The 27,064-nt window shown below is 45.9% G+C and overlaps 2 protein-coding genes across 10 annotated transcripts in view; one reads left to right on the top strand and one right to left on the bottom strand.

Annotated features, from left to right (window-relative positions):
* Nucleotides 1-136: 136 nt before the first annotated feature.
* Nucleotides 137-21,610, bottom strand: SEC24C (SEC24 homolog C, COPII coat complex component). 7 transcript variants are annotated; one of them, XM_043926903.1, is made up of 25 exons: nucleotides 20,556-20,661; nucleotides 19,570-19,769; nucleotides 16,701-16,836; nucleotides 11,491-11,666; nucleotides 11,232-11,279; nucleotides 10,914-11,111; nucleotides 10,461-10,597; nucleotides 9,151-9,219; nucleotides 7,759-7,870; nucleotides 7,401-7,528; nucleotides 6,120-6,258; nucleotides 5,802-5,917; nucleotides 5,504-5,628; nucleotides 5,154-5,345; nucleotides 4,855-4,948; nucleotides 4,524-4,640; nucleotides 4,022-4,192; nucleotides 3,431-3,527; nucleotides 3,192-3,337; nucleotides 2,828-2,966; nucleotides 2,573-2,691; nucleotides 2,272-2,469; nucleotides 1,840-2,031; nucleotides 1,517-1,606; nucleotides 137-1,369 (listed from the first exon to the last, which is right to left on the bottom strand). In XM_043926903.1, the coding sequence occupies exons 2-25, from the start codon at nucleotides 19,739-19,741 to the stop codon at nucleotides 1,229-1,231; spliced, it is 3,252 nt and encodes a 1,083-aa protein (XP_043782838.1). In that variant the 5' UTR covers nucleotides 19,742-19,769; nucleotides 20,556-20,661; the 3' UTR covers nucleotides 137-1,228. The 7 variants fall into 7 exon arrangements, with proteins under 7 accessions (XP_043782838.1, XP_043782833.1, XP_043782834.1 ...); XM_043926898.1 differs by lacking the exon at nucleotides 20,556-20,661 and adding an exon at nucleotides 21,513-21,610 and having other exon boundaries at nucleotides 10,914-11,279; XM_043926899.1 differs by lacking the exon at nucleotides 20,556-20,661 and adding an exon at nucleotides 21,489-21,578 and having other exon boundaries at nucleotides 10,914-11,279.
* SYNPO2L (synaptopodin 2 like) overlaps nucleotides 21,194-27,064 on the top strand; it is an 18,439-nt gene continuing 12,568 nt past the window's right edge. The window contains exon 1 of one of the 3 annotated variants that reach the window (XM_043926905.1): nucleotides 21,194-21,381. In XM_043926905.1, the coding sequence (XP_043782840.1) occupies nucleotides 21,373-21,381 (9 nt within the window). In that variant the 5' untranslated portion in view covers nucleotides 21,194-21,372. Of the gene's footprint in view, nucleotides 21,382-26,454; nucleotides 26,723-27,064 lie in introns of those variants that run through there. The other 2 variants (XM_043926904.1, XM_043926906.1) reach the window with 2 other exon arrangements.

Genomic DNA, 27,064 nt, shown 5'->3' with positions numbered 1-27,064 from the left:
GTCCTACGCCACAGGGACATGTGGCGCATGCGCGGCTTAGGGGCCAGCTCAGCCGGCCACTTCCCCAGAGCCGCTAGTCCTGGCAGGAAGGACTGGCGGGAAAGTGATACGTGGCAGATTAAATGAGGCTACTGGATACATCTTAATTTATTTTTATTTTATTTCTTTACAAATTAAAGATGCATTGAAAAATAAACCAATGAAGAGAAATGAGAGGTCCAGAGCAGGGGCACCCCAGGCTGGGAGCAGGCAAGCCTGGCCACCATCAAGCCTAGCCCTTGTCCTGCCTCAGCCAGGTCGGGTTGGAAGATAACTGTCAGCCACTCTGTCAATATCAAAGCCTGAGTGGTGTCCTAGCAGGAGAGACTTGCCACTTCTGCCTCTCTCGCCAACAGCTTGGAGAGCAGTGTTTCCAGCGGAAGCTCAGAGTGGTATGTAGGCTGGCTCTGTGAGGTATTGCAAGTTGATGACCAGGCTCCCTACAGAACCATCCAGTGTTGGGGCCGCTCTGGCTGGAAAGGAGGCTGATACCTCTCCTAGGTCTCAATATACTTTGCAACTGTTCCCAGGCTCATTCATTTCTGATAATGTGTCTCTGTCCACCAAGGGATCATCAGTCATTGCAGGAGAAGCATCAGTGGAAGCCGGGCAAGAGAGCTAATCAACCACCCTCAGTCACTGTGAGTTGGCTGCTGACTTCCAGGCCCAAGAAGACTGACCACTTCTCTACCATCTACGGCCTACAGCCCAGCTCTTGTGCACCTGTATGTATGTTTTCCCTAATATAGGAAGTTGTTGATGACAATGAGCTGAATCAGCGGCCCCTCCCCCCTGTAGTAACCCACTGGGATCTCCATGCCTTCCCACCTGCCCTTCTCTTCTTGGAGGCTGGTCCAAAGGGACACATAATATTGCCAGGGTCTGGGTGGCTTCAGATCCCCCAACACCAAATCATATACAGTGAACTGAGAAACTACATTCATTACGACAGGATTAGCAGGAAAAGGAGGATAAAGTGAGGGGATAGGGGCACCTTCCAACAGCAGGACATGACAGAGTGGTAGGATACTTGAGCCCAGAAAGAAGGTGTCTCCTTATACCTCCCCCTCCCCCCGAAGAGACTGAGGTCAGCTTACATGACTTATAAGATATGGAACTGTCCCAGTTTCTCGGCTCCTGGGTACTTTCTGGAAGCTGGCCTGGACCCTGTGCTGTCTACCCCTGTGCTCTAGCTCAGTAGCTGTCGAATCTCCTTGTGCATGTGACAGAGAAAGTCCACATAGGATGCTCCCCCGCTCAGGCTCTTGTCTTCCACCAGGAAGTGTTTGAACAGCATCTCCAGCTTGTCCTCTTGTTTCACCACAATAAGCTACAGTCAGAATACAGGGTCATGAGGCAGGGCTGAAGAGAATTAACCACATGCCCCGAAATCCCATCATCTAGCGCTCACTCTCCCACCCCGCCTTCAGAGTGAGGACTTGACAAGGTAAGAAATCCAGGTTCAGATCACTGTTACCTTCATGTACCGCGATCTCTGTGCCCTCAAACTATCAATGAGGCCTCGAACCTTCTTAGACAGCAGATTATCCAGAACTGGCAGAACACTCTGAAACACAAAATTCATTTACCCTTATGGTAAGGTATGCTGAATCCAGCAGACAAGATGAGGCAGCAGATTTATGCATTATCTGAAATATGGAAGCCTGTGAAGAATGACAGCACCCTCCCTCTCAGCGTCCCCTGCTATTTAAGAGAATGAGCACACTAACTTTACTGGCTTCTACTCTTATCATGAAGCCTACTTTCACACCCACATTCTCCTTGATGCCCTGCCCTCACCAGGCCACTGGTGATCTGACTGAAGGAGGAGACGCCGAAGAGGCTCTGGACAACACCCTGCTGGACACTCGCTCCCACCCAGAGGAAGAGGTTGAGCCCGTTCTCCAGCAAATATATATCCCCGTTGCTTAGACGCTCTTCAGATGCTCGAACTGCTGGTGGTTCAGTGGTATTCTCAATGGGAGACTTTGTCTGGACAAAAGGAAGAGGGCAAAAGGTTACCAATGACTAAGACTCGTTTGCCCACCTGCACCTTCCCATCCTGCACCCCCATACACACAAAATTAAAAACTAAGCCCCTGAGTAGCTCTCAGTATGAAAATATTACATCAGATAATATAGGTAAAAAATGTATTAGTGTCAGATACAGACAATATTAATCCTTCCCTTCCTCCTCCTATGACGCCCCTTTCTCAGTATAGTGTCTCATACTCCAGCATTCAGTCGCACCAATGGTAGGAGCCGAGGATAGAAGAAGACATTGGTCTCAGCCACGTCCATGGAGGTAACCAGCTGCCGGACATAGGCACGGTCATCAGTAGTGACTTCAGCTCCAGGCTGCAGGACCTCACTCTTCAATACACAGTTCAGATAAACTGGGAGGAGCTTCATGCACTCAGGAAGGATCAACTAAGGGAGTTACCAAAACAAAGTCAGTGATCATGATCATGAGAAATCCCTCCCAATGCAAAGGTGTATCCCAACACCTTCTCCACCAACAAGCTCGCCCCACCTGTCCCGCAGAGGAGGGGCTGGCACAGTTCTTTCTGTAACAGGCCAAGATCTGGGCACACTGTGTGATGAGAGTGTCACGAACAGTCTTCACAGGGCTGCTCAGGACCCCCCGGTATGCTGGACAGGACAGGAGAGAGCGTGCTCACTGGTCAGCCACTCCATCACAGGTGCCTTCCCACCGTCACACCCACCCAGGAGTGCTCAACTGCTGTCATCCTCAGCCCCGAGCCCGCTGCCCGGCCTCTGCCCTCACCAAACTTGGCCATGTAGTTGATGAGCGTGTCAGTCTCACAGTTTCGGTACAGATCAGCCAGCTGAGTGCAGCAGTTGAGAGCCAGGTTGTGGATGCGGAGCCGTCGCTGCCCCGCACAGCTGGTGTAGAGCAGGGCACACTAGGGGGAGAGTGAGAGGGGTAATTCACACCCCTCCCTCACCAAGACCCTCCCGACACCTCCTCTTTGCTATATTATGAAGCTAGAAGAAAGATGGGAGCTATCCCTTCTCCAGCCTCTTCCAGTCCTCTCTGCGCACCCCTCACCCCCTTCCCTACAGCCTACTTAAATCCAGTGAAGTGACCGCTGACACTTCTTCCCCAGCCCCTGCCTCCTGTCCATCACCTGCAGGAGGGCTCCGTTCTCTTCGTTGAGCCGATCGTCATGCTTGAACTCCACAGTCACCGTCTTGTCCCCATCCAGCCCAGCCAGCTCCACATCCGTGGTGTTGCTCATGTAGAAAGCCCCAAAGAAATCTACAGCACGAATTCCTGAGGCCACATGGACAGGGACATGGTTAATGGTAGGACAGGTGCCCAGACTGAGGGCCCCCGCTCAGCTGTTCGACTCCAACCAGAACTGACCAGTGCTTGTCCGGACCCGCATCACAGCATCAAAGCCAACGACCTTCTGGACGTCCCGACGCAAGTCACTCAGGAACCGTTCCTGGTCGTTCTCCACCTGCACCCCCAGGCCCAGAGTCACATCACCTACTACATACAATCCACCAACAATCCCTGTACCCTCTCCACTCTACAAGCCTGCAGAATCACAATGACACTAAGGTAAAGGTGATAATAACGATGTTATTATTTAAGCTTTTAAGCACTTATTACATGCCCAGTACTACATTAAGTGCTTTACATGTGCTCACTTAATGCTAATGACAAACCCTACTTAAAAACTATTTAAAAATCCTATTTTATAGATGAAGAAACAAAGGAGAAAATAAGTAATTTATCCTAGGTCATATAGCGGGTTAAGTGGTAGAGCCATAATATCAACCCGGGGCTAATTTCAAGCCCCGTGTTCCTGTTCACTACACTCTTTTCTTTACATTGTGTGGTCTTCTCAATGATATTCCTATCAATGAGTCAGCAGCTAAGGAGTCACTCCACTTGTAGGCAGGCATTCCAGTCCTGCCTCCACCTGCCACCCAGAGTCCCATGCCGTACCTGAAAGCAAGCGTATTTATAGACAGAGCCACCAGTGAGCTGGGGTACAACAGAGAGGGTGGCCACATCCACATACTGGTTAGGGAAGAGGAAGAGGTCTACGCAGCAGCCTTGGGCCACACACTCTTTGGCCAGGGTCTGATAGGCACCTGACTGAGGCTGGAACAGAGTCTAGGGAGGAACAGAAAATGATGTTCAGAGACCTGAGTTCCACCCTGTTTGAGAACTATGTATGTAATGTGGGCTATTATTCAAGGACACCTGAGACTTCAGAGCTATCTTACAGTTTGCAATAGCAGTAGAACATTCTCTTTAAAAAGTCTACCAAGGGCTTTGGGATGAGATGGGGTAGAGAGGTGTGGGAGTGGTGGAGAAGGCTGGCAGTCACAGATATGAAAGGGCAGAGGATCTAGTCCCAGTACCCCCTCAAGAAAGTTAAGAGTATTGCACTGTAAAGAGACTCTGTGATGGGAAGTCCTCCCCCCAGCTCCCAGTCCCACACCTTCTCCTTGTCTGTGTTGATCAACTTCCTGTCGTCTCTGTTCTTCAGTTTCCCTGGGGCCTCTGCAATGGGCAGGGAGGTGTGGAACAGAAAGAGCTTCCCTGCACACTCAGCAGCCTAGAAGAGGAGAGAGATCTACTGGTCCATTCTTTCCATTATTCATCCATTATTCATTCATCCCTTCCCTCGTCATATATTCAGTGCCAACTATGTCAGACACGCTGACTCACTGGACAGTCACCAGTCACTAAAGAAACAGGGATTGTATCCCAGAGGTAAGATGCTCAGAAGAAAGTGTCACAGAGTCGGCTGCCCAGGACTCTCGCCTTACCTTCAGAGCCTCCATCCCAGCCTGAATCACTGGGGCAAATACTGTCTCCGTCTCCCTTGTGTCTGCAAACATTTCTGGAATCTGATCCAATAAGCTGAAGAGATAGGTGATGGGAGGCAATCAAAACTGCTATCCGAATTTCAGATCCCTCAATTCCCCCAAAAAGTCATCTGGCCCCAGACTCTGAGAACTCCTGAGGCATAGCCTCTGTCCATCTGCTGAGCCCTCTACTCAACACTGGATTTCTGTGGTTGTACCCTGCCCTCCACCTCACTTTACCCCCACAATCTGACTCTTACCTGGTGATGACGGCCCGAGACTCATTAACATTGACCAGGAAGCCATCCAGCAGTGGTACAAACATGTCACCCACATCAGATACAACCATCATCTGTGGCTGGGCCAATGAGCTCTTCACATTGTAGAAGTGGAGCACTTTATTATAGGTGACAAAGCCAACTCGGATTGCTGACTCTTCTGCCCCGCCCTCCCTGCAGAAATGGACATTGTTACCCAGACTTGCCACCTTCTCCACCAGCCAACTTTATGACATCAGGATTCATGTGCTGAGTTATCCCAACCACCTACCCCTGCGCCCCCTCCCCAGCCATCATCATCCACAGGAAGTACCTTGGCCCCTAACTCTCACCTAGGCAAAAAGTCTAACAGTGACTTGAGCTCCTCACAGAGGAGCCTGACAAGACCACTCCTGACGGCATTGTAGGAGACATCAATCATAAAGATGAAGGCAGGAGGGACGGGGAACTTATTGTTCTGCAAAAGAAGGAAATGTTGGAGGGGAGAGGGGTATCGGTGAACAGGTCAGTTGACTAGAGATAAGTCAGCATCCAAGGGGACAATGACAGGGTGAGGGAAATGACCACAGCAAGTCTCAGCTGTCTCATTGTCCTTCACCCACTGCTCCTCCCCATGCTACCCTCCCTCACCTTGCAGTAATCTACAGTGGCCAAGAATTCATAAGAGCCCAGAGACAGCTCAGGACGGTCATAAGCATCCACACGCTTGCCGGTATGATCCAGGTGTTGAAAATACTGGGGAGGAACTGTGGGGAGTAGGGCAGAGTGTTACTCATGGGTCTGCTCTCAGTCCTAACCTGGTCCTGGCTGAGCTCACTCTAATGCCCCACAGCCCCAAGGCACCTTCACGTCCCCATCTCCTAAACAATGGAGCCTCATCTATCTAACTAGAAAGAGACTAATGAAGATGCAATCCATATCCCCCAGCCCCAGCCTCTGTGAACGTACCATCGTTGATACAGCTGCAGAAGCAGCACTGGAAGCGTCTCCCTCCCTCAACGAACTGCATAAAGGGGCACATGTATGCTTTGCAACGATTGCAGCGCAGAGGGCCAGATTCCCCATGATCGACAACATACGGTGAAGCCTAAGGAGCAAAGGAGAGGGGTTCAGACACAGAAGGAAGCTACAGTGATGTGTGGCAACAGATGAGGAGAACAACCTGGAGGGAGGAGGACATGGCTCAGACAGTCTGCCTGAGGAGGGAGCAGAGAGAAGGGGAATGAGGACAAATGTCCCTAAGGGTCTAAATACTATAGTCTCTCTCCTTACTCCTTGTCTCTAGAATTTCACTTCTTGAAAGAGAAGAGCAACAGTGGAACTGGCCCAGACAAACCAGGGGCTGACATGGGCGCATGAGGAGAAAGTTGGAGATTACCCAGGATTCTCATTTCTGGCCCAATCTTCAATCCCCTTCCTTCCTGCCCTAGGATCTTGACTCCTGCTCCATTTCCCACCCAAGTATCTGTGACACTTGTCCTCCCCAATCCCTGGATTTCCGTGACACCTACTGACACCTCAGGCAGATGTTACCCTACAGATAAGAGACCAGCGGGCAAGTGTCCAGCCATCCTCACTGAGACCCAGGAAAAGAGAAAGAGAAAAAGACAGAACAAGACAAAGAAGCAGGATGTAAGGTGAGCCCTGAATGTCCAGTTATAGAGAAATCCCCCCCAAGTTCATTAAGGCATGAACACAAGGGCATCTACACCACGGCATGGCGCAGCAGATCCAAGCACTCTCTCTCTTCACCCTGATTCCAGGTATTGGGTGACAGATTATAGATTATAGCCCAAACCAGGTAAAAGAAGGACCCCTGGATTCTGTTTCTTAATATGCTGTCCTAATATTTCTAACCTACCTGGGATGACAGGACAGAGTACAAGAAAAACCAGAGCGATGTGCCTATCATCACCTGGTGATGACCATGCTACAGGAGGCTCCTGCCTTCAGCTGTCTTCTCCCCTACAAGTTGGCCTTGACTCTTCAAAATGTGTTTCATGTGTGAACTCTGCTCCCATCCAACAATTTCTTGGGCTTTTGTTTTCTTCCCTATCACCCTCTTCAGGCATGGGCCCTGGGATAGAAAGCTATTGACGATACGCTCCCCTCCTGACCAACCAAGCCTTTATCCACTGTGACTGGCAGAATCACATCTAGGAAGAAGTCTTATCCTCGCTCCCCCTCACTTCCTCCCTCTTATTATACTCTAGTCCGTCCCTGACTCACCTCCTCTGGGGGCAGCCTTGCCAGCGGCTTGATGACAGCTGCCAGGGGCACCTGAGCCTGCTTAGCCATGTCAGAGGTGCAAGGGATGTTATAGGATGTGCATCGAATGTACCGGGGACTTGCATTTCCTGAAGGAGGAGATGGAAAAGCTGAGTCAGATCACAGAATCACTCCAGACACCAGCTGGCCATTGTTTACCCACCCCATCACCCCAACAGATGCTAGAGGTGATGGTAGCTTCTCCCCCCTAGAGACCAATGAGGGACTGGTCTCTGACCAAAGACTGACAAAAGCCCCATCCAAAAGCTGATAATGCTGGAGAAAAAGTCCTGCAGGGAGAAGTTATTGCCCTTCTCACCTTGGTCTTTCACCAGGAAGTTGGTGGTGACTAAGGGTGGCACCTGGCCCCGTAATCCAGTAACAAATGGCTCTGAACCCCGGTTGTTCCTGTCATCTTCAATAACCTGAATCTGTAGGGAAGAAGTGAAATGAATGAAGTTGACAGATGAAAAGGGAGAAGGGAGTACCACGTCCCAGAGGCAGGAGAAAGAAAGGCTGGAGCTACAGCACAGAAACTAAGAATTTGCCAAGGAACACACCTCATGCACCAGGCCTGCTCTCCTTTTGGAGACCACATAAAATGCTGTAATGCCAATCTTCCACTCTATAGTCAGCAGCAACATGCTGCATGGGCAACACTGAGAAAGGGCTTCTGTATGAATCGCCCTGACCCCCAATAAATAGTGATCACCCTGTTACAATACCTACTCCAGGAAAGCTCCAGCTCTAATCACAAACCTTCAGACATGGTCAGATTCCACTTCCCTCCCCCATCAAGGCTTCCCCTCCCCTTCTCTCCCCAAGAGCAGGAAAACAGACAACAGTAACCATGTAAAAATGAAATCTACCTGGAATGACTCTATACTCAATGAGAGTAGAAGGGACAGGGTGAGGAGAGGATTACACAGCCAGAAATGATCAGGTAAGGTGAGGAAGCAGATGCTGCCTTATTTTCAGGTAAGCATCAGTGTGTAAATATGGGAGAAGAGGATCTTATAGCCCAATCCTCAGTCCCCCACATTTTGACAGACCCAGCAAAGGAAAAAAAAGAGATATTGCAAAGCTGGTGATAAGATCTTCGTGCAGACTGATAACCTTTGTCAGTTACTTCAAGATGGGTTTGGTAAAACCAGAAAAGTAAAGGGAGAATAAGATTCTGTGTCCCATAGAATAAAGAGCTGAAGCTTAGAAATATATCAAACAGACTCTCCAGATAAGAAAGTCACCCACACTTTCCCAAACCAGCAGTCCCTTTCCCTGTAAGAAATGCCAGTTTCCCAAACTTGTACATTAGTAGCTACCTACCCATGTTTCTCCGCAACAAGCTGTAGACAAATCAAACCCAAAAGGGAAGGATCTACTGTTCTGTTCTGTTCCATCATATGTCACAGGCAGGCTCCTGGAGGAGCCAGCAGGACTAAAACCAAAGCTTAACAAGCTACTTGATCCCACCCTTCGAGCCTGACCGTCTACCATCCCATACTTAAAGGCACTGCTAACAGCTTGCTAGTTCATTATATGGTGACTTGAGGCATGCATATCCTTCTAGCTTGTAAAAGCAAGGGTCTAGAAGGACTACGGGAAGAGGATGGAGAGGGATGGATATGGTGGATGAGGTGAAGACGAGGTCATAGGCATGCATGGGTGATTTAACACAGGGATGACACACACACCCACCCCCTGCACTTACTGGACTAGGAATGGCATCAGGGTCTATTCTGTGCCTGGTTTTCTGCTGAGGAGGCAGCTCATTGAGTTGCTTTTAGTGTTTTAATAATAAAGGCAGCAGGGAAATACAGGGAGGGAGACAAAAGAACAAGAAGCAGATGTTACTTCTCTCAGCCCTGATGAGTTAGACATGAACAGCTGGAACCCAGCTCCTACTGCTGAAATCAGGCCCCCTTCTCGATCAGAAATTCCAAATTTTTCTAGGCCAAAAAAGAGCCTTTAATGGCTTAGACTATGACGTAGAAAGATAAGGAAGGGGGCAAACAGGAGGCAAGAGGGGTTATATGGAGGGGCTGAATGGGAGAAATTTTAAGAAGGAAGAGAGGGATGTTCCCTCCAAAAGGCCAAGCCTCCCATGTAAGAACTACTCTTACACTGAAAGAAGCCTCACCTCACATCCAACCAAACTCTCCTTCTCACTAAAGAAGGAAAAAGGAAGGAGGCACTGCTCCATCCTCTAGGGTCCCCCTTAGCCAGCTGGGTCCCTCACCAGGATGGTTCCCCAAAGGAAGAGGGAAGAGAACAGGATGGATATGACAATGGCTAAGCATGGTGGGGCAGCTGACAGCAAACGGTGCAGACGAAACTGTAAAGTGGCCTCCGCTTGGGAGCACAGTACCAGCCTCTACTCGAGTATGACGAGGAAGGTCTGAGCACTCTGACGGCTCTAAGGGTGAGAGTCACCCTCTCACTGGGAGAAGGAACTTCCCCACATTGCCCTTGAAACTGTAGATCACTTTTCTCCATCCACACAGCAGAAGACTAGCAAACAAAAGTATTGAAGGCTTTCTCCTAAAACACTATCCAGGTAGAGGCAGAAAGAGTCCAGAGAGGCTTTCCTTTCCTCACCAATAACACCAGAGATTCCCCACCAGCTCTAACCATTAAGAAGACTGCTATCCTATCCTACTAGATCTAAGAGGACAAGACCTAGACACAGCCAGTACTCCACAGAAGAGCAGAGGCTACCAGGCTCTGTCCAGTGGTGACAGAACACTGCACTCAACCCAGAGCTCTATGACACTGCTGATCACTCCTGGCTTCCCTTCCTTTCCTGTCCAGCTATGAGGTAAAAATACCCCTAAAATACTTCTGGGACGTCAAGTTCTGTTTAAAGAGTCAAAAATTACATGTAGGCTCTACACCTGCAAGATGACGAACAAAAGGGAAAAATAATCAGAAAAGGCTAGGCAGACATCTCATCTAGGTTGACTCACTTTATATCTGGTAGCCACAAGCTGCTTCCCCAGGACCACATAAGTATCTACTTACAGGGCTTGGGATGGCATCAGGGTCCAGGCGCTTAGGAGGCAATGGTTGAGGAGGCCCAGGCTGACTGCCAAAAGTGGCTGCTCCTGGGTAGGGACTTCCATAATTGGACTGAGGGCCCCGGGCTGGTCCAAAGGAACCTGAGAGACAAGGGCAAGGTTGATGAACAAAATATTCCTTCCCTATCTCTTCTTAAGGCCTCACGGAAATGACTAGACTCCTATTATAAACATAGAATTGAGAGGTACAGTAATAACCATTCAGAGAAAGCCTATGTTAACTGAACTATGAGAAAAAAACAAATCTTATAAATCCCACATCTTAGTAATAATACCCTGAAGCTGTCTATCTAGTTCACCACTTAGCAAGTAACACTAGAAGCAAATAACAACAACAACGAAAACACCTGAATAGCTGAAGCTTTTGGCTCCTAGGTAGTCCTTGGGAAAAACTCACCATTTTGCTGCAGCTGATAGCCCGGCTGCTGGGCGGAGTGCATAGGTGGTGGTGGTCCTGGGGGCCCAGTCATTTGGGTACCAGGGGGCAGAGCTTGAGGAGGAGGTGAGGACACATGGTTGGGCTGGCTCACTGGGGGCCCCCCAAAACTCTGTCCAGGCAAGAGTGGACCAGTCATCGAAGGCATCCGAGGACCCCCTGAGACAGAGGGTGTGAAGCTGGAGGCCTGTGGTGGGACAGATCGCGGGGGAGGCTGGGCCCCCGGATGACCCTGGCCAAGGGGAGGAGCTTGGCCCTGAGGATAGGAGCCATACAGACCAGAATTAGGGAAACTTCCTGAGGCTGAGGCCAGTGATGTTGGTGGGCCTGAGAAATAGAAGAAGTAGAGTCAGAACCCCAGTCATTCTGCCTCCCTGTTCAGTAAACCACTTTCCTTTCCACCCGAGGGTCAGGAATGACTTGTCCCATCTGCTGGGGCTTGGAGGAATAAATAAAAGAAATAAAAGGGATCCAGGTATACCCCAGAGACAGATGCCTCTAAAAAGGAGACAGTCTTCCTGTGGTCATAGGTACTCACCATAGCCCAGCCCCGAAGGGGCAGGGGCCGGGGCCGCAGCACCACTGATCTGCATTCCGGCCAGCTGAGCAGTCACCTGAGCGCTTGTCGGGGGAGGCCCGTAGGGCTGAAGCACAGCTGGCTGACTGACCACAGGGGCCAACGGGGCAGACGCAAGTGGCTGAGACCCAGGAAGCCTGTGAAGAGACGGAAGGCAGGAGCTTCTAGTGGGCCAGGAAACCCTTCAGGGTTGACAGGAGCCCCACATTATATGGGAAACAATACTGTTTTACAGCATCTTACTCTCATCTGGGCTCTTATATGGCTTCATATTTTTCTATATTTGTGAATAAATCACATTCCTCATAATCTACACTGTGATTATTCAGGGCAAACCTTGTTTTCCATTAGGCTCACTCCAAAAACATGTGCCAAGCACCCTCAGATCAAACAGTATTTACTCTGGTAGTTAGATTATCACCTCCTCTGCCTTAATCCTTTGTTGACAAACCACTTGGGTTCTGTATTCAAAAGCACTGAAGAAGTAGAAATGAAAGGTGCACAGAAGCATTAACACAACAGAGGCTTAATAAATGTGGGCTTCAACAAATGCAGTTTGATTGTTTAACTTTTAAACCAAAGGATCACTCAATCCTGAGAAAGGTATTAGAAAACTCTTAAGATCAGAAGAGCTGGTGAGCTAAGTTTGGCATTCTGTACTAAGGAGAAAGATGATGCTAGCTCACCAGAGTTAAGGACCAGACAGAAGGATATAAGTCAGGCAGCCTGCTAGCTAAGTCTATCCAGCAGTCTCATTACTTGAATAGCTGCGCTGGACACTCCCATGGTACCAGCTGCCACATTAAAATACAGATACAGAATCAATGCAATATCACTGCATACCAACTAGCCATTGCACCAGTGGTTTACAGTAATATTACTGCAGAAATCTACAGCATAGATTATTGTACATTAACAAGCTCCTTCTGGGATTTCAAGAATGAATAAAATTCTTCACCACAGTAGCCTGTTACACTGAAATCCTGATTTATCCTTCCTGTTTATCTTGTCTCCACTAAATAACTGGAACTTCATTATGTCCGGTCAGCTTCTACTGGTCCTGCAGTTTCACACTTTTCATTTATTCATTTCAGGGCATTATGCTAGTGAAACTTACCTCCCTAAGCTCTTTGCCGGGTTTTGCAGTTTTTGTCTTCTATAGAAACAAACTACTGTTAGCCCATGGCAGATGCTTATAAATCCTTGTCAGATCAATTGTATTCCATGGTACTACTCTATTAACATGGATAATACTCTCAACTGCCTACTGGTATTCTATCATATAAACCAACACCTTATCTGCAAGTAGCTTTATAATTTACAAAGCATCTCTAAATGCTTTAATTCTCACACCAAATTAATGAAGGGAAGAGAGCAGATGGAAAAGTAAAACACTTAGGGTAAAAGTAGCAGGCTAAACTAGAACTAGAACCCAGGTCCATGCCCAATTCTTACTCCAATGTACTTTACTTTAAAATTGTGAGATGTAACAAATAGAAAAAAAATACTTAAAACATGTGTAGTGCTGAATAACACAAACACCCATGTAACCAAAAGGCAAGTCAAGAAATAGAATACACCAAAGGCCCTGTGTGCCTCTCCTCCATTACAACACTTTCCTTTCTCCCAAAAGTCAAAATGAAAGTCACGCAGTCATGTCCCTGACTCTTTGCGACCCCATGGGCTGTACAGTCCACAGAATTCTCCAGGCCAGAGTATTGGAGTGGGTAGCTGTTCCCTTCTCCAGGGGATGTTCCCAACCCAGGGATCAAACCCAGGTATCCCACGTTGCAGGGGGATACTTTACCAGCTGAGCTACTGGGGAAGCCCCCTTTCTTCCAAAGATAACTACTTTCCCAACTTTCTAAAAATTGTTCCCTTGTCTTTAAAACAATTCAAAAAAAAAAAAAAAACAACCACTATAATTCAGTTATGTCAGGTTTTCAAACTTTTGTAAACAGTATCACATCATACATTGAGTTTTGCTCATAATTAAGCTATGAGTTTAATTACTGGTTTATATGATACAATATCTTTAATTTTAACAGATAATTCCAAGTTATTTTCTCACGGTAGTTGTACTGATTTGCATCTGACCACCAGTGGATGAGAGTTCCTGATAATCCATATGGTCAGCAATATTCAGTGCTATTAGCTTTTTAATTTTGCCAAGCTGATCGATACATAGGAGAATTCTGTTGTGGTTTTTAACGTTTACTTTTTTCTTCATTTATGAGGTTGAACCGCTTTTTAATTTGTTCTTTGGCCATTAGTATCCCTTCTTTCATAAAATACTATTCCGGATTTTGTTTATTATTTTTTCAACTGAACTGACTTTTTCTTATTAACTAGTAGGAGTTCTTTACATATTCTGGACACTATTTTATGTTTTTATCTACTTAGTGTGTAAATATGTTTTTCCATTCTGGAACTTTTCTTTCCAAAGTACTTCCCATTCAATGTCTTTCTCCTTGATCATTCCCATCAGCACAAAAACATACAAATATCTCAAAAAATAACCAACTATCAGTGAAAACAACCCACATGTCCATCAACAGATAAATGGATAAAGAACATGTAGTAGCATAATCATACTGTGAAATACTGTTATAAAAAGAATGAAGTACTGATACATGCTACAACATAAATGAACACTGGAAATAGTATGCTAAGCGAAAGAAATCAGTTACAAATTATATATGATTCTATTAATATGAAATATCCGGGGGGAGCGGGGAAAAAAAAAAAAAAAGAAATATCCGGAATAGGGAAGTCTATAGGGACAGAAAGTAGATTAGTGGTTGTTTACAGTTGGGGGAGTGAGGGATTTAAGGACAAGCTGAATAGGGATAGCTCCTCAGATAAAGAATACTGTGTGTCTTCTTGAGGTGATGAAAATGTACTAAAATGGACAATAGTGATGGTTGCACATATCTGTGAATATACTTAAAATCGTTAAATTTGTGCACTTTAAATGGGTAAACTGCATGGTATATGAATTACATCTCAATTCAATTGGATTGGATTTTAATCAAATAAAATTGCCCTAAAACCTCACATCCCCCTCAAGCTTTTATATTTTAGCCAAACATTAGGAAAAAATTGGTCTACACATTTTTTTTTACTTTGGCCACACCATGCAGCTTGTGGAATCTTAGTTCTCCCTTCAGGGATCAAACCTGAGTTCTCTGCAGTGGAAATGAGGAGTCCTAACCACTGGACCACTAGGGAAGTCTCTATCTCTACTTCTTTAATTACTATTCCTATCTCTTTTAAAAGATCTTTCTTTCTAGGTTCATCTTCCTTTTTTTCACCTAGTCTATTCTCTGGTACTTTTCTCAGCCAGGGCCCATACAGGGTAAACTCTGTCTCTGAAAACGTCTTTATTTGCCCTCTCTTAGGTAGTTACATAATCCTATGTTGACAGTTACAGTCCCTTAATCAATGTACTAGTCTAGTATCTGCTCTCCTTTCATAGTCCAATCTTTTTTTTCCTTTGAGAAATCCCTGAATTGAGGGAGAGTGGTTGTTTAGCATTTGATTTGCTTCTGGAGGGTACTCCAATGATACTGCTGTCCAGTAGCAAAGTTTTATTTAAAGTTTAAGTTATAATTTCCACATCATTAAATTCACTCCTTTTAAATGTACAATTCAATGATTTTTAGTAAATTTAGAGAGTTGTGCAACCATCACCAGAATCCAATTTTACAACATTTTCACCACCCCAAATGACCCCTGGTATTCACATGCAGTTCCAAGACACCCCACCCCCCCATCCCCTTACAACTTATCCTCAGCCAGCCTGGGAGAATCAGGACTCCTTATTATCTCCCTCTGCCAGTGTACAGGTTTTTTTTTTCTAGTTTACCTGTTTACTGAAGTGTAGCCTAAGTCCAGATTTCATAAACAAGATTTCAGGTCTAAACCTCAGCTCAGAAATGCCCCAGGTACCTGCTTAAACTAAGTCCCCAGGTTCTCAAGATAGTTTCCACCCTTTGCATAGGCAGCCACAGTGCCAACTTACCACCCTGATTTTCAGTTCCCACTTGTCATCTGGCACTTGAGGATTTCACTTTCCTTGAAGCTTGGTTATGCATTTGAAAAAAAAAATTTTTGTTTCTATTTCCTCTCCCCTTTCTAGACATTTGTAGCAGAAGGGTTTTAGGTTACACTAATCCACTTCCCAGCTGAAATTCTTTCACCTGCTCCAACTAGACAGCTGCCTTCTTATCTCCACTGAAACTACATTTGTCAATGATGTCAAACCTTGCCAAACCCAACAATCAATTCTTCGTCTACATCTCACCTTTCAGCAGCAAGTGACACACCTGATTACTCTTGTGACTTCCTCAAATACTTTATTTGCCTAATTTCAAGATGCTATGACACCCTGGCTAACCTACCTCACTACTGGTCTTTCTCATTGCATTTTGATGGTCCCTACTCTGAATGCCCTTTATAATTTGGTAAGCTCCAAGTCTCAGTCCTCTGGGCTTACATTCAATGCTAAAAATGTATATTCTGGACACCTAATAGAAATGTCAGAAAGCAACTCTTCCACTACTACATACCCTACAGCAGTTATACTTTTTTCTTTGTTTACCAAAAAACAAACAGCATTCCAACAGAGATGACTGTCCTCCTTTAATGGACTTCCACACAGAGACAGGAGTTTATTGGGTCACACACCACCAAAGTTTTCATCATTTATGTAGTTTTCCTTTGAGGATCTTTCCTTTCATGACTGGTCACACCCAAACTTAACCAATAAGTCCTACTAAGTGCCTGTTCTAGAGGAAAAGGGGAAGTCAAAAGAGACATAAATAATCCTAAGTTTCCTTCTTCCTGTTTCTTCCTTAGGGCAGGTTCTGAAGGACCATAACAATTATTTAAGATATATGTCTAGTCAAGGAAAAAACTCAAGTTCACAGAAATAGAAACAATATGCCAAAGAACACAGGTACTTAAATGAGTCAATAACCCATAGAGCCACAGCAGCAGCACCTATAATCTGGAAAAATGAAAACAAAGAAAGATGAAGGGAAGAACAAAAGGAATCTAAGAGAAAAACAAAGGGGGAAAAAAAAGAGAAAAAAAGTAAAACAGGCCCTCATACATTCCTAATCCTTCCAGTCTCATCAGACCAATTTTCGGTTGACCCAAGTACATACCTCTGCATCTGAACACCGGAGCTTGGTCCATTCTGCACATCTCCTTGACCAAACTGGCCATATGCAGTCTGGCCACAAGGGCCCTGTGCTGTCGAGGTTGGAGGTGCCCCTGAAGAAGCTGGGGCTCTTGAAACACCTGAGGGTGATGAAGAGAAGCTAAGAAATTAGGAAATTTCTCCTCCACCATGAGCAAGGAATGCAAAGCAAGGATCAATAAGCTCAGACCTTCACTGCAATATCACAAGTGTAATATCATAGCTTGGCAATGAAAAGGACACCATTAGTATGCAACTCCAGTTACAGGAGATTCTGAACATGGATGCCTAGCCAGAGAGTTTTCACTCTCTTAAACAGGTATACTAGGCATACTACTAGTGAAGCTGTAGCCAGAGCCACAAAAATGTACAGCCTTCCTGTGATCACTATACACTCTCACTCAATCCAGGATGGTCTAATATTCTTACCCTAGACAAAACATCAACTCTTTTAAGGAAAAGATCTCACCCTAGAACTCAGAAACTTAGAACACATGCGAGGAAGGTGGCTTAGAAGATGACCAAGCAACATGCTGAACTAAGTTGTAAAGAGATACCCATTGAGACTTCCCTGGTGGTCCAGTGGGTAAGAATACACCTTGCAATGCAGGGGATGGAGGTTCAATCCCTGGTGGAGGAACTAAGACCCCACATGCCACAGAGCAACTAAGCCCCTGCATCACAACTAGAGAAATCCATGTGCTGCAATGAAAGATCCCGCATGATGCAATGAAAACCCAAGGTAGCCAAGTAAATAAATAATTTAAAAAAAAATTTTTTTTTTTTAAAAGAAAGATGCCCCTTAGAGAGACTATTCTTCCAACCTCTTCTTCATATATTCTACAGATCCTAACTAGCTTCTTCTCATCCACTTCTAAGTGTTGACACTCCCAATAGTTCATGGTTCAGGGAAACGTTCCCATGGGTTGGAGACTTTGTTTCTGCCCAATGATTCAGTCAAGACAGGTTGTACATGTGTGCTAAGTCAATTCAGTTGTTGCTGACTCTATGCGACCCTATGGACCATAATCCGGCAGGCTCCTCTGTCCATGAGGATTCTCCAGGCACGAATACTGGAGTGGGTTGCCATGTCCTTCTCCAGGGGATCTTCCTGACCTAGGGATCGAACCCATGTCTCTTACGTTTCCCGCACTGGCAGGCAGGTTCTTTACCACGAGCATACCTGGGAAGCCCCCAGGACAGGTCTCCCGCCCTCCAGTTAACCGCTATCGCTTATCTCTTCACAAAAGCTGCACTACGCGTGTTCTGCTCACCAGAGGTGCCATCAAAGCTACTTCTATGACTGCTAATCATCCTTCCCACATGAAATGCAGGAAGAAAGCAATTAGTTACTTGGCATATCACTTTGGAAATGCTGCCAACCCCTGTTCAAACTACTGTTTTTCTTTTGCTCTCAGTAGAGATTAGACACTACAGAACCTGCCTGCAGGAATATGATTAATCTGAATTCACTAGCCATTCACTAGCCTGCTCACTAGCCATCACAGAGCCAGATATGTTTTCCTCTCAGTAACAGAGCTTCCTCTTGGGGCAATGCCAGCTCCATCTTGATAAGCCACAACTCGGCAAATCAGACGTGGACTCTGTCCTGCCAAAGTCCCAACCCAGAGTAAGGCTCTTCCAAAGCCCTGAGACCTAATCTCATCACTCTGAATTTTTTTTTTCCAAAGTCATAATTAAAATGGTAATAACTTTGGGACTTCCCTGGTGGTCCAGTAGTTAAAGACTCTGATCTTCCATTGCAGGGAGCATGGGTTTGATTCCTAGTTGGGGTACCGAGATCTCACATGCCACATGGCAAAATAAAAAAAGGTAATAACTTCATTCAGTTCTCAAATTTTACCTATGCCTCTTTAGTGCCTTCTTTTTCACATATCTCTTTATGGAATTAACTCTCTTAAAAAGCATAAAGCATTTGGCATACCCTAAGGCCCTAACCCTAACCCTGGCTTCTCTGGTAGCTCAGATGGTAAAGAATCTGCCTGCAATGCAGGAGGCCTGGGTTCGATCCCTGGGTCGGGAAGATCCCCTGGAGAAGGAAATGGCAACCTACTCCAGTATTCTTGCTTGGAAAATCCTAAGGATGGAGAAGCCTGACGGGCTTGGCAGGCTACAGTCCATGGGGTCGCAAAGAGCAACTAACATGCTGAGCAACTAACACTTTCAGCCTAACCAAAGATCTATTGTCAACCATATTCTTTTGCCCCTATGAATAACACACAGGTTTCGAGCTCCTCTTCATGAAAAATGTAATATAAAAGCCAAACACTGACACTAAGGACAACTTGTCTTCTTTAATTTCCCTAATATTAGACAACATCTAAGAAGCTGAAGAAACTCAAAGGAAAAGGAATGATATCACCAAAAAGATATGAGAAGCACCAAAACCCAGGCATACAAACATCATACTTTTCATCCATGAACCAATTCCCTATGTCTCACAGTCATGTATAGATAGAACCACGAGTCCGATGAGAGAAATTATCACTGGCTCTGGAGGACCTATGACCACAGTCCTTCCATCCAGCTGTAAACAATTCAGCCAGGTGAGGCTGCACAGGGTGACACCCACATGAAGTGAACTGCCATTGAACCTGGAAGATGGGCTTCCTACTAGATGTTTTAAAGACACACTCACCTTATACAAAAACAGGAAAGGGCAGACTGCCCATAGGACTCTCAGTGACCAAGAGCCAGATTCATGTTCCTCAATCCCAGTCACCACAACCCTTAGGCAGCTTAAGTAGGGTAATACCACCCAACCTGAAGATGACTAATCCCTTCCTTAGCTCAAAGGAAGCTTGGACACATACCTGGGGGAGGGGTTTGCTGATAGCCTGGTACTGGGCCATTGTAGGCTCCATAGGGAGTGGGGGCGGCTGTGGACCCTGGTTGGCCACCATAGCTGGATTGATGATACCCTGGGTAGATGGGCTGGGGCTGCCCAAATGGCGGCACAGGTGGAGCTGACTGGTTAACGTTCATTATGAGAGCATCCCCGACTTGGTCTCACCTATTAGATGAGAGAGAAGACAGAAATTAGTCAAAATCAACTTTCTAAAGTGAGAGCACTATTCACGGTAGGAAGCAGAGCTAGAAAAGGACTGACCTTATCAGGCAGTGATCAGCCTAATCATCCCCACACTATTACAGTGTCTTTGTAATTTTCTTCCCCAGACAGTAGACAGACTGCCTCCTCAAAGTAAGGATTTTGTTACTCTGAACCCTATGCTTTGTCACTGCTAAGAGGGTATAAATTTCAACTTCAGATAGGCCCAGTGGAATGGAGCAGCAGCCTCCATTCCCTAGTGGTATGATTTCTAGTGTCTAGTCATACAAGGAGTCCTCCCACTGATGAACTATTGTGATATTACAGGTAAATGAAACAATGTTCCTACTTTCTGTTCATTCACTCTAGCATCCATTCATTACACAAGACTGAATACCCTCCAGTGTGCCAGTCATTTTTAATCATTCCAACTGCATGTCTAAAACAGATCAACTAAATCCCCTCCCCTGCAAAAGACAAATTTTAGAGTGACTGTTTAGAAAAATGACATTCTTAGGCTAAACTGCAGTAAATCAAGTGCTTACTCCATCCTCAGTCTTCCCACCAAAAGAGTGTATGGACCTTAGCACTGAAGCATTAAAATCACTAAATGTAAAGGACAGCTGAAAACTAGCAAGGTACGAGATTAGAACTGAGTGCAAGTTTGGCACAAAAACCTCACACAAGAACCCAGGGAAACAGTTCAAAGATCAATAACAAAGTTAGATTTCATGGGAAAAGATCATTCACCTTATCCTTCAAGCAGAGTGACTGTAATTATTCCAAATCTCAAGGCACTTCTCCAACACTGTTTCTGCTCTCCTTATAGGCTTGTCATGAATCTAGGCCACATCCAAAATTATTACAATCTTGCCCAACAACAGAGGAATGAATTGGAGGGTCTTTCCAGGATCCTTCCAAGAACAGGACTATCTGATCACATCTACTCTACACAACCTGATCATTCCAACTATCCTACAGAAGAAGGAACCCAGGAAGCAAAAGAGCTCATAGCTGCTGCAGTGGAACAACGGGCCTCTCGCCTGTGCTAGGAAGGGCCATCTTAACTACAGAAAAGCTGAGCTGCTCTTGCACTAGAACTTTTTAAATTCAAAGCTATCTCAGGAGCTATTCTTCCAAATCCTGAACCTTGCACAGGTCACAACATTAAGCTTGACGGATGTCCCCCTCCCGTTTATTTTCCTGAAGTCGGTGTGGGGGTGGGGATAGGAAGAAAGGAGAAAAGAGTTCCCTCAAACACACACAAGAGTTTGGAATCAGGCTCAAGTTTCGACTCCACTCTGCCTGGACAGTCAAGGGTGACAACCCAGGGGGCGGGGCAAGCTTCCCTAGAACTCTTGAAAGTAGTCGAGCTGTGGAGGCTGGGAGTGCCGGGGATCAAGACCAAGAAGCCAAGCCAGCTTCTCGGGCCACGACGAGAAGACTGTTGCTCTAAGTAGAAGATCGAGCGTCTTGCGCCCTTCAACAGGCTCCGGACAGGAAGCGGGAGCCGGAATCTGGGCCAGGAGGAAAGAAGGGAGGGTCTAGGACTGATTCTGGATTATGGATGCATGAAGTGAGGGTCTCTCCCCGGGCTCCGCCCCCGAACCTCTCTCTTCCTTCGCAAACAGGACGCCGACCTGGCCAGTGATACCCCGGCATCTCCTCTGCTTTCCTACCCACCAATCTCCCGAAGCCACTCCTCACCCGGCTCCAGATCCAGGTTCGACTTCGTTCCTAACGTCAAGGCTCCCAGGCTCCACTTCCGGTTCCGAGGGGGCCGGCGCGTCGCCCCCGGAAGTTCCACCCCCACGCTCCAAGGCCACGCCTTCTGCCACGTCTACAGTAGGCACGCGCCGAGGAACGTGTATTCCGCGCATGCGCTAGTTTCTTTTCTATGATGGCCGTCTGAGGGGGATGCTGCGGATTCTTATGTATTTCCTTTTTTTTTCTTTTCCGAGACTTCGTGGTAACTTTATGCTCCCACCCCAAACCGAGATGCGATTGAACTATCTTTAGTAACTCTCCTTCCAATGACATATTAGACAAAGTCTTGTAGCGACTTCCTGCTGACCCCTGGCCCCTTTGATTTCCGTCTTGGAGGTTCTCTCACCCCTGACCTTTGCCGGTCATAAGACTTGCGGAACGGAAAGTATAATGTTTTTTGGTTTGGGGATTTTAAAAAATTATGATTATTATGATGTAGTATACTTTTTGTACATTTACTTATTCTGGCCGGGCCATGTGGCTGGCGGGATGTTAGTTCCCTGACCAGGCATCCAACCTCGTGCCCTTGGCTGTGAAAACTCAAGAGTTCTAATCACTGAACCCCCAGGGAATTGCTGCAGCACTTAGAATTTAAAGGGGAGCAGCTTTGCTTTTAGGCAGCATGTGTTCGAGTTCTGTCCCTGCAGTTCCCTAACTTGGGTAATTTAATCTCGGCCTCAGTTTCTTTCATTTGTAAAATGGAGAAAACAGGAATGCCATTGTAATAACTTGTTGAGAGGATGGAATTAAGTCACACAGATTGCCTGACACCATAGTAAGTGCTCAGTAAAGGGAAGCCCTTATTAACCTTTTTTTTTTCATTATTAGTTAACCACTTTTATATAGCGCCTTGGTTTAGATGCAGAGCTCTGCCAGAGGCTGATGATTTGTAAGAATGCCCCCAGCCTATAGGAAGAGCTGTAGTTCGTGAAATGATTATTATTACCCCATTTAATGAATAACAGTAATTGTAGATAATATTTGTGGGCGTTTTAAAAATATACATAACTACATTTAATCCTTTCAATAATCTTTTCATTTCATAATTATTTTTCAAGCATTGTTGTGTACCAAGCCATGTTCTTGGTTCTGGGAATACAGTAGTGAAAAAACAAAAGCTTTTGGCCAATTTAAACTATCGTTTTGTAAGTACATACACACGATAAAGCTATAAAGAAAAAGTGAGAATTCTCTGGCGGTCCAGCGGTTAGGACGCGCTCTTTCACAAATTTCAGTCTGTTGGTTACCTCTGGGGAAGGAAAAAGTATAATTTGGAGGAACATAATGGAGCATCAATAATATTAACAGTGTTCTATTTCTTAACATTCACATGGATATTTATTGTTATTTTAAAATAGTGCATATGTATTATGTACAATTCATTTCAGAATAAAAATTTTTAATAAATGAGGGAAAAGAGCACTGGTGGAATGGAAGCATTTAAAAGGGAAAAAAATGTTCAATTAAGAGTTTTATGACCAATGGGGTAGAAAAGTTCTTGCTATCATATTGTTCATTAATCTTTCATTTAAAAGGGGAAAAAATTATTAAGTGAAGACTTTTATGACCAATATGGAGGGGGGGAGTTCTTTCTCTCATATTGTGCACAGTAAATATTAGTTATTCTGAGGCACAAAATGGTTCATTCATTTTAAAAATTGCACTTTTAGTGTTTGCTCGAAGCTGTATTAGTCGTTGAGCATATTTTAGAAAACAGCAAGATTTCTCCTGTCCTCAGGAGTTTATAGTGGAGTCAGATCACAGATGATTTCTCCATCTGTGATCCTGGTGTCAACAGTGTCAGTTTCACCTGGGACCCTGTTAGAAACACAAATTTCAGGCCCATCCAAGGCATACTGAATCAGAAATTCTGCAAGTGGGGCCCAGCAAGCCTTGACCCTCTAGATAATTCCATTGCACACTGAAGATTTAAGACCCACTAGTCTGGATTGGTAATTTGTGAAATTTAGCTAACATTTGTTGAGCAATTGCCACATTATTTATCCCACTGAACCCATGGGTTCATTAACCCAGCATTCAGTTCATCCCACAGCACCAGTTGTTTACCAGCGCCACTGTTTACTAAAAGTGGCCCACTAGGCACTCGCATTCCATGCCAGCGAGCCGGGCTTCTTACACATTTAAAGTTCGAGAATGGGTTGAGATGTTTCGGCTCCAAGACCTCTAATCATTTGCTTTACCGGATAAAACTGTGTGGTTTGTGCAAGAGTGCCAGCTATTGCCGGGCCTGCCGGCAAACGAACAGGTCGAGGACGCAATCACCAGAGCACCTGAGAAATAAAAGACTCGGAAAGATGGGGTTGAGAGGGACGGAGTCAGCTTGTGACTGATTCCGACGACTTTATTGAGGGGTAACATACATATATATGCTAACAGGACTCACTAAATTTTAGATCAAAGACATGCATACGTGCAGAACTGCAGACACTAGTTTTAGCTCATGAATTTTATCTCAACTCTTTAAGACTAGCAGAGCATGGCACTGGCGTCTTACAATCAGTTAAAGACTACCTAGACATAAACCATTCACAGGAGCCTGACAATCTTATCAGAGTCAGGAGAATGGGCAAAAGGTGGCTGCAGCAATTTCCTTGAGGGAGGTGAGAAAGGCCAATTTGCACTTTAATAAATCAGGGGTGGCGGGACAGAGAGGGACCTCTTGATCTCTCAGGGCCAAGAAGGAGCTTGAGCAGTCAGGCCGGCTCCCCGCATCCTATCCTGAGGGAAACTTCAGAGGGAGCCAGCTACTGGATGGTTCAATTAGGCTTTCCCCCTTATACCCAGGTCAGAACACTGATTTGCATGTCAGGACCACTACAGACTTCCACCAGAGTTTCCTCTGGCTTCACCCTTCCCAGGCATAGTTCACCATCTTTCTGGTCCTAACATGTGTGCTCATGCATAGGAAAATAGGTATCCTCTGTCTTAATGCACTTCTAGTAAGTAGTAGAGTTTAAATTCATAGTTTCTCTCTCTTTTTAAAATTAATTTTATTTGGCTATGCCAGGTCTTCGTTGTGGCATGCGGGATCTTTAGCTGTGGCATGTGGGATCTAGTTCCCTGACCAGGGATCAAAGCGGGCACCCTGCATTGGGAGCACAGAGTCATACCCACTGGACCACCAGGGAAGTCCTAAACTCAGTTTTTTGAGAATACAGACTGATATGTTGCATTTTATTGGTTTCTGTATCCCTGCTCTGGTTCTCAGTCTTGGCTGCACATTAGAATCACCTGCAGTGATTTTAAAACTGGCCAGTAAAATTAGAATCCCTAAGGTTGAGGAGCCTGACTGTGTGTGTGTGTGTGTGTGTGTGTAATATATAAATTTATATAATATGTAAAATGCCATTAAACATCACCTAATCCTATACACAGTTCTATTTTAAGAAACCAGTAGCTTTAAAAGTTTTCCAGGTGATTCCAATGTGCAGAGGTAATTGAAAGCCACTGACACAGTGGCTTACATGTATTACTAGCTGCTGCTGCTAAGTCGCTTCAGTTGTGTCCGACTCTGTGCGACCCCATGGACGGCAGCCCACCAGGCTGCCCCATCCCTGGGATTCTCCAGGCAGGAACACTGGAGTGGATTGCCATTTCCTTCTCCAATGCGTGAAAGTGAAAAGTGAAAGTGAAGTCGCTCAGTCGTGTCCGACTCTGTGCGACCCCATAGACGGCAGCCCACCAGGCTTCTCTGTCCATGGGATTTTCCAGGCAAGAGTATTGGAGTGGGGTGCCATTGCCTTCTCTCATTACTAGCTAGTACTCAATAAATGTTTGAATAGTGAATGAATGGATATTTAGGTACTCTTTACTGATGAGGTCAAGTGACTGCCCAAGGTCACGCAGCTAAAGAATAATATAACAGGAATCCAAGTCCAATTCTGACTCTAAATTCCAAGAGCTTTCCACGACTACATCATACACCAAGGCAAACAGCATTTAGCAGGCTAGGAGAGCACCTATTCCAGGAAACTCTGTAGCTTTTAATAACTACAGCACCATAATATTAATATAGGGATATTAATGTAATGGAAACCTAAAAATAAGTAAATATTGTATTATTAACATGGGTTGGCATGTTTAGGCACAGCTATCTATACCCACCTTTCCATGACCAACCATGTATTGTAAAAAGTAATTTATTTCAGCAAACATTGAGCACCTGTTACATCAGTCATTGCTCTCTGGGCTATTGATTGGCTGTTGCACACAGTCCTTGCCTTCAAGATTCTCACAATCTAGGAGGGAGACAGGCGTATAAACAAACTAATATTGTCTGAAAACTACAGTAACAGACATATAAACAAGCTACATATTTTGCCCAGAGGAAGGAAGGATTAATTCTATAGGTAGGGAGTTGGGAGACAGTCAGGAAAAACTTTATGAAACAGGCAGTGCTTCAGCTGGAGCGGGCTCGTCAGAATTTCTCTACATTGTACCCAGTACTGCAAGTGGGATATGGATATCCACTTTGATTAATTGGTTAATTCATACAGCAAAGGGGCACTCTTTTTCTGGAGACCTTGCCAACCTGTGGGACAAACCCAGCCATTCCTTGCTTGGGAATTGAGGCCCCTGCTGCTGCCATTTTGGAATCAGCTTTGGAGGAAAGCAGCTGGGATTAGTCCATGACCCCATGAGGGAAGGCACCATCCCTGAAAGGATGTACATTAGTGATAGAGCCCACAGAGCTAGTACTCTGAGTCCTGAATAAAAAGTCCATGAAGAATGGGGGACGGGGAGGGCAGAAATTTTCACTATAATTAGCTCTGGGAGTAACACAGCTGGGGGAGGAAGGGGAGTACAGCCGGTAACTATTTTGAGCGCAGCTCCGATTGACAGGACACGTGTGTGGACTGTACTGATCTCAGGGCCAGGCTGCCTGCCTGTGGTGTGTGGTGTGGGGGGGAAGGCCTAGGGCAGCAGAAGCAGGACAGCCAGACAGGCCGGACGGGGTACCAGCGCCTCGACTTCTCTCCTTGGGACGCTGTCCAAACTCCGAGGGCCATAGGCCAAGCTGAGCGATGGGTGCTGAGGAGGAGGTGCTGGTCACACTGTCAGGGGGAGCCCCCTGGGGTTTCCGACTTCAGGGGGGGGCCGAGCAGAGGAAACCTTTACAGGTATCCAAGGTAAGGGAGCCTATATTGAGGTTTCAGGGAAAGGGGAACCCAAGGGAACTTGGGAAAAGTCATGTGATGGCCTATAGGGGAGAAGTGGGAGGCTGTGCAGAAGTGGAGTGGGAGTGGGCAGGTGGTTGAGGAAGCATGCTCAAATCTGATGGGGTGACAGAAGTAGCATCTGAGCAGTGGCTTCTTGTGGGGGGCTATAGAAAAGGGAATCCCTGGTTTCTGGGAGCAGAGAAAAAGAAAGACTGGCTCGGTTCCCTGTGGCACCATAGGAGCTGAGGCCCAGGGCTGGCCCCCCAATCCCCTGGGCCTGTACTTCTCTACTCTAAACTCCAGGAATGTAGG

This window comes from Cervus elaphus, chromosome 15, assembly GCF_910594005.1.
Source record: "Cervus elaphus chromosome 15, mCerEla1.1, whole genome shotgun sequence".
Classification (NCBI taxonomy): domain Eukaryota; kingdom Metazoa; phylum Chordata; class Mammalia; order Artiodactyla; family Cervidae; genus Cervus; species Cervus elaphus.
Note: the sequence above shows the minus strand (reverse complement) of the source record. Positions and strands in the feature narration are given on the sequence as shown.

Bases quoted from the DNA above. Each gene is read 5' to 3' on its own strand.
- SEC24C (XM_043926898.1), bottom strand. From the start codon at position 19,741: ATGAACGTTAACCAGTCAGCTCCACCTGTGCCGCCATTTGGGCAGCCC. The intron at 1,607-1,839 runs GTGAGGGCAGGG...TTTGTGTTTCAG, and splicing joins GTCAGATCACCAGTGGCCTG to AGTGTTCTGCCAGTTCTGGA. The intron at 1,370-1,516 runs GTAACAGTGATC...TTCTGACTGTAG, and splicing joins AGAGATCGCGGTACATGAAG to CTTATTGTGGTGAAACAAGA.